This window comes from Staurois parvus, unplaced genomic scaffold (genome assembly GCF_062004578.1).
Source record: "Staurois parvus isolate SC_StPar_1 unplaced genomic scaffold, SC_StPar_1.0 ptg000209l, whole genome shotgun sequence".
Taxonomy (NCBI): Eukaryota; Metazoa; Chordata; class Amphibia; order Anura; family Ranidae; genus Staurois; species Staurois parvus.
The window spans coordinates 5,041,592-5,054,355 of record NW_028318005.1 but is presented as its reverse complement, the minus strand read 5'-3'; the positions used below and the strand labels follow the sequence as shown (position 1 = coordinate 5,054,355).

Sequence of the window (12,764 nt, the reverse complement as noted above, 5' to 3'; positions counted from 1 at the left end):
TGCTGATTTTGTAGCCTTCACCTTTCTTGTGTAAAAAACGTATTTTCTGTCTCAGGCCTTGTGACATTTCTCTTCCACGTGGTGCCATTGCTGACAGCATGAAATGGGAAGGGGTTTTCTTTGTTAAATAATGCCAGTTTATAATCATCTGTCTCCTGGACACCTGTTTAATGAATAGTTAGACTCACCTGTAGTCGGATTCTTGTTAATTAGGATTTTGTTGTCTTAAATTTAGCCTTGCTCCTAAGACTTTCATTGGGGTGCATTTTTGCAACATGGGCTTAAATGAAATTGTTAGGAAAAATACTTTTTTGTGTGTGCAAATTAACAAATCTTGTTTGCAATCAATGGCCTGCATTTGTGGTAGTATTTTGTAATATAGTGTCAAATAGAACATTTTGATTCTGAAAGGAAAGTAAAGGTTTTCTAACAAATCTGTTGGGGTGTACTCATTTATGCTGAGCACTACTATATATACATACACACAGTATATGCACAGAAACTTTCGCTTCCTTCATCCAGCCATTTGCAAGCAAAAATGCATTTTTTGTAAATTTTCCTTGCACATGATTAGGTATTCCTTGCAAAGTAAAACTTCACATTTACTAAAGCTCTGGAGAAATGTCTTATTCAAAGTTGAACTTCCCTTGCAAAGTGAAAAACCCATAGCCTCAGCAGCACCTTCAGACAGGAGGAGCCTAGGTAGTGAAGTACTTTAAAGGAGACCTGAACTGAGAAAGCACATTGTAGCTTTTATAAAATACTATTTGCCTGGGTAATATACTGAACCAAAGGCTTCAAAATGTTGAGTCACTGGCCTGAAACAAGACTAGAGATAAAGCCTGCATTGAGAAACTGTCAGGAGTTAGAATTTCTAGAAGGACATTGGCAACAGCAGCCTCTTTTTTTCCAATTGTGATTTAGAAGCAACCAATAAACAGGTATAGAGAACTGCCATAAACTGTGACTAGTAATGGTTGCAATTCCCTACTGGTGACACTGAATACACAATTTTATAGGAATGCACCAGCTACAGAATCCATAATTGAGTTCTGGACGGTCTTCAGAGGGGAGCTTGATTCTTGCTAATGTTCTTCAGGTTAAAAAAGGGATCGGACAATGAAATTTATCTAAATCCTAATATTCCATGAAGTATTCCAATCCCTTCAGCAGCAAGAAGAAAAGAAAAAAAAATGCAGCACAATGAAAATCAGGTCAAAGCCTCTGCACAAACCTTTGTACTGCCTTATTAACCCCTTCACACCTAAGAGTAAAACAAATCTTAATGCCCAAGCACAATTCTGCAACATTGACATGTGTTAGTAAAACCGTACATATCATCACAACTACTTTGTACATCCGGGTGGATTATACCTTGCTTTTTTCAGGCCAAATTGGGCTTTCATTTGGTGGTAAATGGTAATGGATAGCTCCTGATTTTTATTTTTTTTATTATCAAAGGAAAACTGGCTCAAAATAGTAAAAAAAAAATCATCTTTTTAATTTAGCTGTGTGTTTCTTGTTACTACCATAACCTACCATCAACGAACAACCCAAAATAAATTTTCCAGCTCTTGACGATCGCAGCGATACCATATATGTGTATGCTATTTGTTGTTTGTACCTGTAGTACAACCCAGAAACAATAGTGCACATTTTGTTTTTGTCTTTTTTTTTCACCTAAAACACAGACACGGACACCAATTTTTTTTTAAATCCTGACCTTTTGACCCAAACACTAACCCTGGGACTGAACTAGATCAAACCTTGATCTAGGTATTTTTCTCTCTCTCTATGCTAGGAGTTAGAGAGATACAATGTATCCCTCTTCTCCATTCATAGAGAGAGAAAAGCAAGGGGGCCAGGCTGTACAGTGACTGATCACTGTGATAGCCAATCACAGCGATCATGTGGCCCGGAATCGGGAGTCCCGTGTCCCATTCTAACAATCGGGACCTGGGGCTCTCAGTGACACCACGGTCTTTGTGCTGGGAGCGCGCTGAGTGGCGCACTCCCATCACAAAGACAGGTACGCAAATATGCGGCCCCACAGAAAAATGCCCAGTTCCGTGAGGCCACATATTTGTGTGACGTCGGCGTCAAGGGGTTAAAGTGAATAGGAATTTGCTACCCTTTGTTTGGCGCGTGTTTTAAATGCATGTCAATCACAGGGAAAAAAAAACACCTATGTACACGAGTCCTTAATGTGGTTGTACCCAGTGAAGTGACTGGTCTTCTGATAGTACACAGAGATTAAAAAAAAAAAATCATCCTACATAAGTTGTATCTGTCTATCTACAGCCAGTTTCCCCTTATTACCAGTCAAAGTGCAAAATTTACACAGGATCTCTCAGCTCTGAAAAGCAGGGGGTGGGAAGCTGAAGTTACATCAGTGAGGAGAGCTCTGAAAATTGATTGGAGGGAAGAGGACACAGCACACAGGAAGAGAGCTGAGGCTGTCACTCTGCTGAAGGTCTCTTCCCTGTCACCATTTTTCTCTTGGTGTCAGGAAAACTTGTCAGCAATGACCCATGCTTATAGCAGAAGAACTAGGCAGCAGACAGTAATGACACAGTGCTCTGGACTTAAACAAGTGCACACTATAGAGGAATAATGCTTTGTTCAATTTTCATGTCTGAAGTTTACAACCACTTTAAGGTTTACCTCTGCAAGTACAAAAAACATTTCCCGTCATGATTCCTTCTCCAGCTTTCATTCTCCCCATCTTACCGGTTTATGTAAACGACCAGCAATGTACAAAGTCTTCCAATAAAGCAAGTCTTCAATGAGAGTATCAGTACCGACGATCCCATATTTGATGACCTGGGGAAAATAAGACATTAAGCTGTGACAAGGAAGTCCCATATATACAGTACAAGTTCATTTGGACCTTGAATACAAAATCAGGAGATATTCAAGCCATACTCTCTTTTAATATAAAATGCATTGATGTATTGATTAAAATGCTACAAGATAGAGGAGAAAGATGCTGTAAAACACACCATAACCTGAAAGTGAAAACACTGTACAGTTCTAATTGCACATTTTTGTTTTACACACCGATCCATACAGTACTGCTTTCTTCAAGCACAAGACCTATTCCTCGATTTTTAGTAATATTAGTCACAGTATTTAAGAAAAAGGACTTTTGGGTCCCTTAGGACCATCTCACTTTAATCTGAATAACTGAACTATCTTGTAACTCCCCAAAGCCAAGACTTAACGGTTTCTATATCATGTGCTCTCAAAAACAAATGTGCTTGAAACTGCTGTATCAAAGTTTGATGACAGTATAAAATGATGTCTGTAAGGGGGTACAGTTGTCCACAGGGTTATAAATAAAATAAATTGCATGACTTTGCTTACTATATTTATAGAGAACATGTCAACCAACTTAAAAGGTTGCCAGTAAATCATAGAAAAACAGAGCGTTTACACAGAGTGTTTTTTTCCCCGCAGTGGCATAAAATGTGATTTTAAACTTGCTAGCAAACATGATTACTCCAGGAAGAGTCAAATACGTTGCTTGTCACACTCCTTCCTTGCACATCACAGCCTTCTCTTCTAGCTCTCTATGCTGGCCCAGCTCCGCTGTCTCTCCCTTTACCTCTTTTTTTATGTAGCTGCTGGGGGGAGAAGTAAACAGAAATACTTGAGAGACAGCTCTTAGTCTGCTGGAACTGCTGACATCACATCTAAAGATGGCGACACCCAGCAGCAGTATCAGACACTTTGGATGTCTACACAAGGATGGCTTTTACAGGAAAATAGCATCCCTAAAATATTTTACAGGCTAAGTTCACCTGTGGGAATATGTTGCATGTTATATCCATATTTAGGGTGTAACATGTTCCTAAGCACTCGCTCCCCACCCATTCCTCTCTCCCACAATTGCTGTCTGCCCACACAGCTGCATCATTCATTCACAGAGATCTGTAAATTAATGAAATACACATCCAGGGCTAACAGACTTGTGGTCCTCAATGGAATACAAGTGCAGTAATAAGCGCACTTGTAGTCCAATGACACTAACTGCAGCTTTCTAAATTAAAACCCATACAAAAAGGTATGGGCAGAGAGCTGGAGAAGTGTCTGCAGGAGCCAGACATTACGCACACACACAATCCACCGATCATGGGTGCATTGCTTTGCAAGCCCCTGTAAAAAAAATAAATAAATTTTTTTCCTGCAAAAATGTGCATTTATTATTTTTATTAATTCTTGTAAAGCTGAACCTAGCCTTGATTTGTAAACTGGTGATAAACACCTTTTTTATGAAGGCTATGCTCTATTTTGTGTCTTTACCATAGCTTGAAGACATGGGGTTGATTTAATTAAACTGGAGAGTGCAAAATCTGGTGCAGCTGTGCATGGCAGCCATTCAGCTTGTTCAGTTAACCACTTGACAACCGAATGATGGCTACAGCGTGGTTGTCTAGTTCTGGGAGGGCGTCATGCGACGTCCTCCCAGAACACGCCCTCCCGCACACCCACAGCAATCTCCGTGATCGATGTGTCCTACGGACACAGCTGATCCCGTGATGTGGTAAAAGGCCAATCACAGCAGCCTTTTAACACACGATCAGCTGTGTCCAATGACACAGCAGGTCACTGGGTAAATGCAGTTGCCGGTTGTCTGCTGAATTTTCCTCATGCTGTCACAGCGTGAGGAAAGTACTGCCGATAACCGGCAATTGTTAGAAAACAGATAATCCGTGCCCAGCAGTGCCACCCATCAGTGCTGCCAATCAGTGCCGCCAGTCAGTGCCGCTTCATCAATACACATCAGTGAAGGAGAAAAATTACCCATTTGCTAAATTGTGTAATAGAAACAAAAAATCTTTTTTTTTTAATTTTTTGCTTTTTTTTTTGTTTATAGCACAAAAAATAAAAACACCCAGCGGCAATTAAATACCATCAAAAGAAAGCTCTATTTGTGTGAAAAAAACCCAATAATTTCATATGGGTACAGTGTTGCATGATCGCGCAATAGTCAAAGTGCGACAGTGCTGAAGCTGAAAACTGGCCTGGACAGGAAGGGGGTATAAGTGCCCAGTAGGCAAGTGGTTAAGCTTTGACAAAAAAAAAAAAAACCTGGAAGCCGATTGCTTTCTATGTAGAGCTACACCAGATTTTGTAAATCAACCCCATGGTCCGTGCAGAGAAAAATAAAACTGGCATGAACAAAAGCCTACCTACATATCCTGTCCTGTTTATAGACAGACATCATATATGGGGCACCCTTAGAGCACACCTAGAATTTACAAATCAAATACAAAACTACCTTTCCAGCTGCATAACAGTCATAAACCAGTGCTGCAACTTGTGGTCAGTTCTCTGGCCCATTACCCTAGTCCATGCCATTACAAAAATCTACTTTCTGAACGTTTTCTATCTGAATACTGCTAGGTACACCAAACCCACCAGTACAACAGTCCTTGCAACCGACCCCTGAAGAACTAAATACTGCAATGTAGAAATTAGAGAGAATGTGTATGTGTGTTCAATACCAAGGAGTAGCAGGTTTTCAGTGGGGATGTAGCATTGACTGGGAAAGCAGTGCTACTGCTTATGACACTTGTGGGTGTATGCTAAGGAGTAGATTTAGTTTGCATTTAAAGTAGAAATCCAAAAAAAAAAAAAAAAAAAAAAAAGTAGCGCGCTAACTAAATTTCCAGTGTATAAACCAATCATATGTAAAAATCAATAAAAATAATAAATATTGGTTTCAGATTTCAATAAAAATCATATATAACGTGAATTATCCCCAACAAGAGCAGTGTCCTTATATGAAATTAATTCATTATAAAATGTCCAACACCAATAAATAAACTGAGTTTATTCAATCTATCTGGTGGTGGATTTGTGCACGGTGATTTGTTTTTTCACATGAAGGTAGAACATTGAACATAACAAACACTTTGGATTTGGTGTTGAACATTTTATAATTATTTATAATAATTTCATATAAGGACACGACTTTTATTGGGGATAATTCACGTGATATATGATTTTTATTGAAACCAATTTTTATTGATTTTTACATATGATTGGTTTATACACTGTGGAAATTTAGAATAGAGAGCTACCTTCTTTTTTTTTTTTTTTTTGAGTTATATGCACACCTGGTTAAGTGTTAGGTGAGTAGCTCTTTCAATTTTGTATATTAATATTCACATTGGTTAGGTGATTGTTTTTGGCGCTGTCCATATTCTAATTATTTAAAGTAGAAATCCAGCCTAAATTTAAGGGATAAGGTCCTTATTATCTATACCCTGCATGAAAGACCTACACTTAATATTTGTCCTGGTGAATATTGTTACTGGGAGGTAACATGAGTGGGAATCTAACGTTTTACAGCTATCAACAGGAGTACAGGGATATCTTCCAATGGATGCACTTGTGAAAACTGTCAAGTGTAAGATTTCCCCTCATTCTGGAGTAATGGCTCGCTTACTGGTGCATCTCTGGTGACAAGATGTGTAGGAAAATCTGACTGAGGGGGGCACTGACAGCCTCTGACATCTGAGAGATACTAAGGTTGGCCATACATTTTACAATTATCTGGAGATTTTTGGTTTAGATTTACCAAAAACCATATAATAGGAGGACAAACCTAAACAACACTTTCAGTTGTATCCAATTAGGCAGGCCCTTGCACTACACAGTTGAAGGTAAATCTCAGGAAATTGGGCAGAAAATAGGAAGATAATTGTATAATGTATGGCCAGCCTAACTCTTCCCCATTCTTTCCAAAATGGAAAAACAAACATTTTGACTGGAGTTATACTATAAATCTGTTAAAGGTAATGAAAAAAAACCCCCAAACAAACCACAAGGGACATTACTTACTTTTAAAGTGGTTGTAAAGGCTCAAGGTTTTTTACCATCATGCATTCTATGCATGAAGGTAAAAAAAACTTCTGTGCAGCAGCACCCCCAACCCCCCCTAAAACTTACATGAGCCACATCTCGATCCAGCGTTATGCACGAGAGCCTCAGCTTTCCCTCCTCATTGGCTCCCACTACTGTCAATCACAGCCAGTGAGCCAATAAGAAGACAGTGGGTGCAAGCCCGAGACATGCTCTGTGTGTGAATGGACACATAGCAGGAGCTCCAAAGCCCCCATAGCAAGCTGCTTGCTATAGGGGCACTAGGCAGGAGGTAGGGGCCAGGAGCGCCAGTAAGATACCCAAGAAGAGGAGGATCAGGGCTGCTCTGTGCAAAGCTACTGCTCAGAGCAGGTAAGTATGGCACAGTTGTTGTTAAGTTTTTTTGTTTAAAAATATCACTTTCGTGCAAGGGGTCCCTTGTGCTGAAGACCATAGTGGAAATCTGAAGTTCTCTGTCCCCTCCCATAATCTTCTGGTACTGCAGGAGTGACAGACACTCACCAAGAGTGCAAACTATGCCTGCCCTTTCTGCCCCACTCCTCTATTCATAGAAGCTGTACTATAGCTTCCATCAATGAAATGTGTTCATGAATGGAAGAGGCTGACCTTTCATTCATCCCCCAGTTCTCCATTTAGAGAATGCTATTCCTTCATAAAATTGTGGAGGACTATGCTATGGATATTACATTTGTAATTCTCCAGCCTCCCTGTTCCTTGTCTCTTTATTATTTCTAGAATTGCAAGGACTATGCCATGTATTATATTAGTAAGTCTTCAGCCTCCCTGTTGCTCATCTCTTTATTATTTCTAGAATTGTGAGGACTATGCTACGGATTTTATTTTAGCAGGTCTCCAGCTTCCCTGTTCCTCAACCCTTTATTATTTTTTAGAATTGTGATGACTATGCTACGGATATTATATGAGTATGTCTCTGGCCTCCCTGTTCCTCATCTCTTTATTTCCAAGATTGTGAGAACTATGCTTTAGATATTACATTTGCAGGTCTCAGGTCTCTCTGTTCCTCCCTTTTTTGTTATTTCTACAACTGTATCATGAGCATAAAAAAAAAAAAAAAAAAAAAAAAAAGAAAGAAAGTGATGATTTGCTGAAGTTGAACTAAGTGTCCCCACCCAATAATACTCCAGGAGTGTACAGTTTTCTCCTGAAAAACTGGTATCATATTCTAGGATCAAATAGCTTTTTGTACAATGACTTTTTCTACTGGAAACCAGTAAAACAGGCAAGACTTTATAGGCTGCAAACCTGTTTTTATTTCAAATGATGTATCAGTGAGTGCAAAAGGACACAGCTTTTCTGATAACACATGGCTTTCTTTATTACATATTTGAAGTTTGTGCTTTAGATGGAGGTCCCCTGTTTGCAGCATTGACATTCAATTGTACAATCATAGAGAGCAGTGCCCAGGGAACAAACATACCTTTCCATCACATGGAACCAGCGTGTTAAAATAGACTCCGGCTCCATACTTATTCTGGACATTAGTGATTTGTTTGGGCCCCAGATATTTCAGGAATGAGTAGTGACTCCGGTTCTGCATTAAATTCATGGTATGCCATGTGACAGGGTCATCAACTGCAAACACAAAGTCCAGCATGTTGTTCTGGAAGACAAATATGTCATTCGGTAAATAGAATAGATTAACAAATATTTATTAATCATAGGGGGGATACGTAACCTCTAACACACTTTGAACATACATGGATCATTTGAATTAGCACTTTCTTATGTGGACAATAGTCAAAGTAGCCTGTGATGACATCTTCTAGTTTAAAGTGGAACTGCACTGCATCTGAATACCACAAACCAAAAATGCTATACAATTGCTGAGAAATCATTTTAAAAAAAACACCTCCTGGCATATCTGGGAGTGGCCATCCTGATGATTCATGTAGCAGTTACTTCCTGGAATCCATCTGTCCTTAGATCAGGCATTGGCTGAGCTGGGAACCCTCCCTCCTCTCCTGAAGACTCCTTGGATGTATAACATTTGCCTAGGCATGGAAACCAGGAGGTAAATGAAGTAATGCAAAAAAGAGGTTACACCAAGTAAATATGATATACTTTTCTATCTATTTACTAATGCTAGCAGCTTAAGGATTAGAAATAGTCCATGTTGATTGAGAGAGTGAAGTTCCGCTTTAAGGAGACCTCGTTACCAGGGAAAGTCCTAAAACACATACTACCTTCTATCCAACTTCAGTCCTTGTTTGGTGTGATTTCTCATCGCCATCTGTGCATTAACAAGGAAATTATTGTAAATCATCAATCAACCTGCAAAGGCAGGGATAGAGTACCCAACAGATCTTCTTACCCATCTCCACGTGATCTGCCATGTCTGCACACCTTTCACAATGAATATAAGGCTTTCACATGAGTGCCTCCATTCCATCTCAGCAAGTGATCCATAGACTGACCTCCAGGTGAATTGAATCAAGATGGACACAGATGTTGGGTATGTGATGGAGGAAATACATGTAACCATACATGCATCCGCCTATATCCATCCACACCCAGCCAAGTCTGCAAAAGTGGACCTAGACACAAATATACTGGGTTTGGTCCTATGAAATTGAAGAGTCTCAGGTGTAAAAGAATGCACAGCCACTTACATCCGCCGGCCCATTGGAATATATCGCAGTCTGTTTAAGATTCATCTAATCGGGGGTCAAAAAGGGACTAATGGATCAACTGTGTGAAAGGGGTCTTAGAGGCTCCCACTCTTCCTCCTGGGTACTCATTACTTTATATAATTGCTTGGATGTCATCTCTTTGTTGCTGCATAATGCCCAGACCCTCCACTGATTGGAGGACAAAAAAAAAACAAAAACAAAAAAAACCCACACAACTTGATAAAAAGACTTACTGAGAAAGGATCTCAGAATGTGACCAACAAATAAAAAAGTCTGACCAGACTCCACCTAAAAATGAAACATCACTTTGTGTACACTAACAAAGTATAACTAAAGGCAAAACTTTTTTTTCCTGTTTTGGATAGAGTGGAGAGGGATTAGACCCCCTGTCAGGTTTTATTACTGACTTGTTTACCGTTATCATTGAAAATTAAAGTAAAAGAAAACTCCAAATTTTGGTTTGTCCTCAGAACTGTAATAGAGGAGAAATCTTCCAATGGGGACAGTAGTTCCGGTGACCTGGGGGTCCCCAAGGGATTCTCTTAATTTGCAGGGATTTCTTCTCACTTCCTGTTTAGCGAACGAACAGGAAAAGAAGGTAAATCTCTCCAATGGGACACAGATGACAAAAAATAAACCAACAGGAGCTAAAACCCACCCCTACTCTATCCAAAATGAGAAAAAAACCCCAAAAACTTCTGCCATATAATTCTACTTGAAAGTCTAACTAAAGGCAAAACTATTTTTTTTTATTTAGTTTTGGACAGAATGGAGAGAGATTAGATGACCTGTAAGTTTCTTATTAGGGAGATTCACCCTATTTGTTCTGTTTACCATTATCATTGAAAGTGAAAGTAAAAGAAAATAAATTTTGGGTTGCCCCCAGAACACTAATAGAGAAGACGCCTTCCAAAGGGGACGCTAGTTCTGCTAACACCCTGGAACTCTCTCAACTTGGAGGGAATTCCTCTCACTTCCAGTTATGGCTATGGAACAGCAAGTGAAAAGAAATTGTTCCAATGGGACACAGCTGGCAAATAAACCAGACATGGGTTATAACCCTCCATTACTCTATCCAAAATGAAAGAAAAAAAAGTTTTACCTTTAATTTTACTTTAAAAGGTAGGTTCTCCTTTACCAAGCAACTGCCCATGCAGGTAAGGGCGTCTGCAACAAACAAACTCTGCAACAACTTTTCAACTCTGATTAAAGTTGAACAATGTCCTTGCTATAGGTGTAGGCCATTTACGTACTTCCTGAAGCCTGACTGGAATACTCCCAGGATGTTACTAAGTGAGACCTAGTCATTACTGCTCACCTCCACCATCACAGGAGCCAGTGTTTTCTCTCATTCAGTCCCCCCTCACATGCTCTGTCTCTCCTCTGATACAGCATCTCTGAGCTCAGCGTCTGACAGCTCACTCCTATGATGGTGGAAGTGAGCCGTAACATGTAGGCCTCACTTATCAATGTCCTGGGAGTATTCCAGCCAGACTTCATGAGGCACATAAATGGCCGTCACCTATAGCAAGGGCAATATTCACCTTTAGGCTAGGTTCACACTATGAAGGGTGGATGCAGGTGTGAAAATTGCAGCTGTTCCCATATTCGCAACAACAGCCATAATGAGCTGCTCTTTAGATCTGTACATCACTTGTAGTGCTGCTCCAAGCTGGAAAACAAGAATGTCCCCACCGGTCATCCAGTGAAGGGAGCAGGCACCTATGCATCATTCAGCGGTGTGAATACAGTCCTGAAAAGAAGGGACACCGCTCACTGACCCGGTGCTTCAGCAGTAGAAGGATGTGGCCTCAGCCAACGCCGCTCCACCCAGGTCACCTAACACATTTTGCCCCACCCATGTCATCTGACACATTTCACCCCACCCACTTAGGCCTGGTCACAGCGGGGCGATGTGAAACGCGTCAGTGGTGTGGCTGCAGCAGTGTTGGCTGAGGCCACATCCAGCACCGGGTCAGTGAGCGGCATCCCTTCTTTTCAGCGCTGCTTTTTAGAAAGGAATGGGGCTGCTCTTCATTCTTAATAACACCCCCACACATCTCTACTCGCAGCGCATCTGCGGGTGCAGAAATTGCATGCTGCAAGAACACCATGCGATTTTCCATCCGCTGCGTTTCCAGATGTTGCATGAACCTTTTTTCTGTGGGAAATGCAGGCGCAGCAGCCCATTCGAATGAATGGCCTGCCATACCCGTGCAAAGGCAAACCCGCACAGATGTGAACTGAGGCTCAGAGTTGTGCAGCTTGTTATCTCCAGACACCCCTTACCCGCACAGAGACTCCCATCTCCCAGCCATCCTGGCAATCGGCTGGCGTTCACCATCTTACATTGGCATGGCTCTGGGAGGCCCCGGTCTGTCTGAACACCGCTGATCCATAGGCGAAGGCGAGGCTGATATCCTGGGGAAAATGGGTGAGCATCCTCCGGAGATGGTAGCCGGTGCCCTGTATTGCTGGCACTGCCATCCTTCATCACCCAGCTTGCTACAACACACACATCACTGACTCCTGTATCAGTGTGCATTCATCACACACCCTTCCCTTCACCGATCATCACTACACAGCACCGTACACCACATGGCACCGTATATTCCTTCTGACCTACACTGCCACTTCCGGGTCCCGTGGAACGCATGACTTGATTGGTTAGGTCTTACGACCTTAGTTATTGGCTTCCGGCCGCTCAGGTTTGATCGCTCGGACTGCTCCGTACATGTGTAAGTGGGAGGTGCCCAGATGGATGATTCGCCCTCCCCCTATTGATGTATATATAGTAGAGGGGCACACAGGGTGCTGGATGGCTAGGAGTGGGCGGGAATGGGGTGTGCGCAATGTGTTATGGGACAGGGACGCAGAATAGGCGGACAGCGTGTGTTGTGTGTCATCAGATGGCACCTCACACCTGGAGAGAGGCTGCTGGGAGCTCAGGGCTCTAGGGGCTCCTTTCACACCCGTGTGACTCAAGGCCTTACTTCTTGTGCACATTTGTTGCACTCCAGCATGTGGTAGACCTCATGAAAGGTCCTATGGGTGACGAACACAGCAAAGCCACTCCTGCACCTCATTTTGAGCCTCCAGTGCTTTCGCAATGTATCTTCTGGTGCTTTGCGCTACAAAACGCCCAACTGCTACCTGTGTTTGGGGTGATATGAAATATTGGCACCGCTAGTATGATGCATGTTCAGGTTTTTATTTTTT

At 41.5% G+C, this 12,764-nt stretch overlaps 1 protein-coding gene across 2 annotated transcripts in view; it reads right to left on the bottom strand.

Moving 5' to 3' along the window:
• The window catches only part of TAMM41 (TAM41 mitochondrial translocator assembly and maintenance homolog), a 54,165-nt gene extending 41,850 nt beyond the window's left edge, over positions 1 to 12,315 (bottom strand). Inside the window, exons 1-3 of one of the 2 annotated variants that reach the window (XM_089678703.1) lie at positions 11,895 to 12,315; positions 8,333 to 8,515; positions 2,731 to 2,823 (exon numbers count right to left, since the gene is read on the bottom strand). In XM_089678703.1, the coding sequence (XP_089534829.1) occupies positions 2,731 to 2,823; positions 8,333 to 8,515; positions 11,895 to 12,032 (414 nt within the window). In that variant the 5' untranslated portion in view covers positions 12,033 to 12,315. Of the gene's footprint in view, positions 1 to 2,730; positions 2,824 to 8,332; positions 8,516 to 11,834 lie in introns of both variants that reach the window. The other variant, XM_089678704.1, reaches the window with a different exon arrangement.
• Between the last annotated feature and the right edge of the window lie 449 nt (positions 12,316 to 12,764).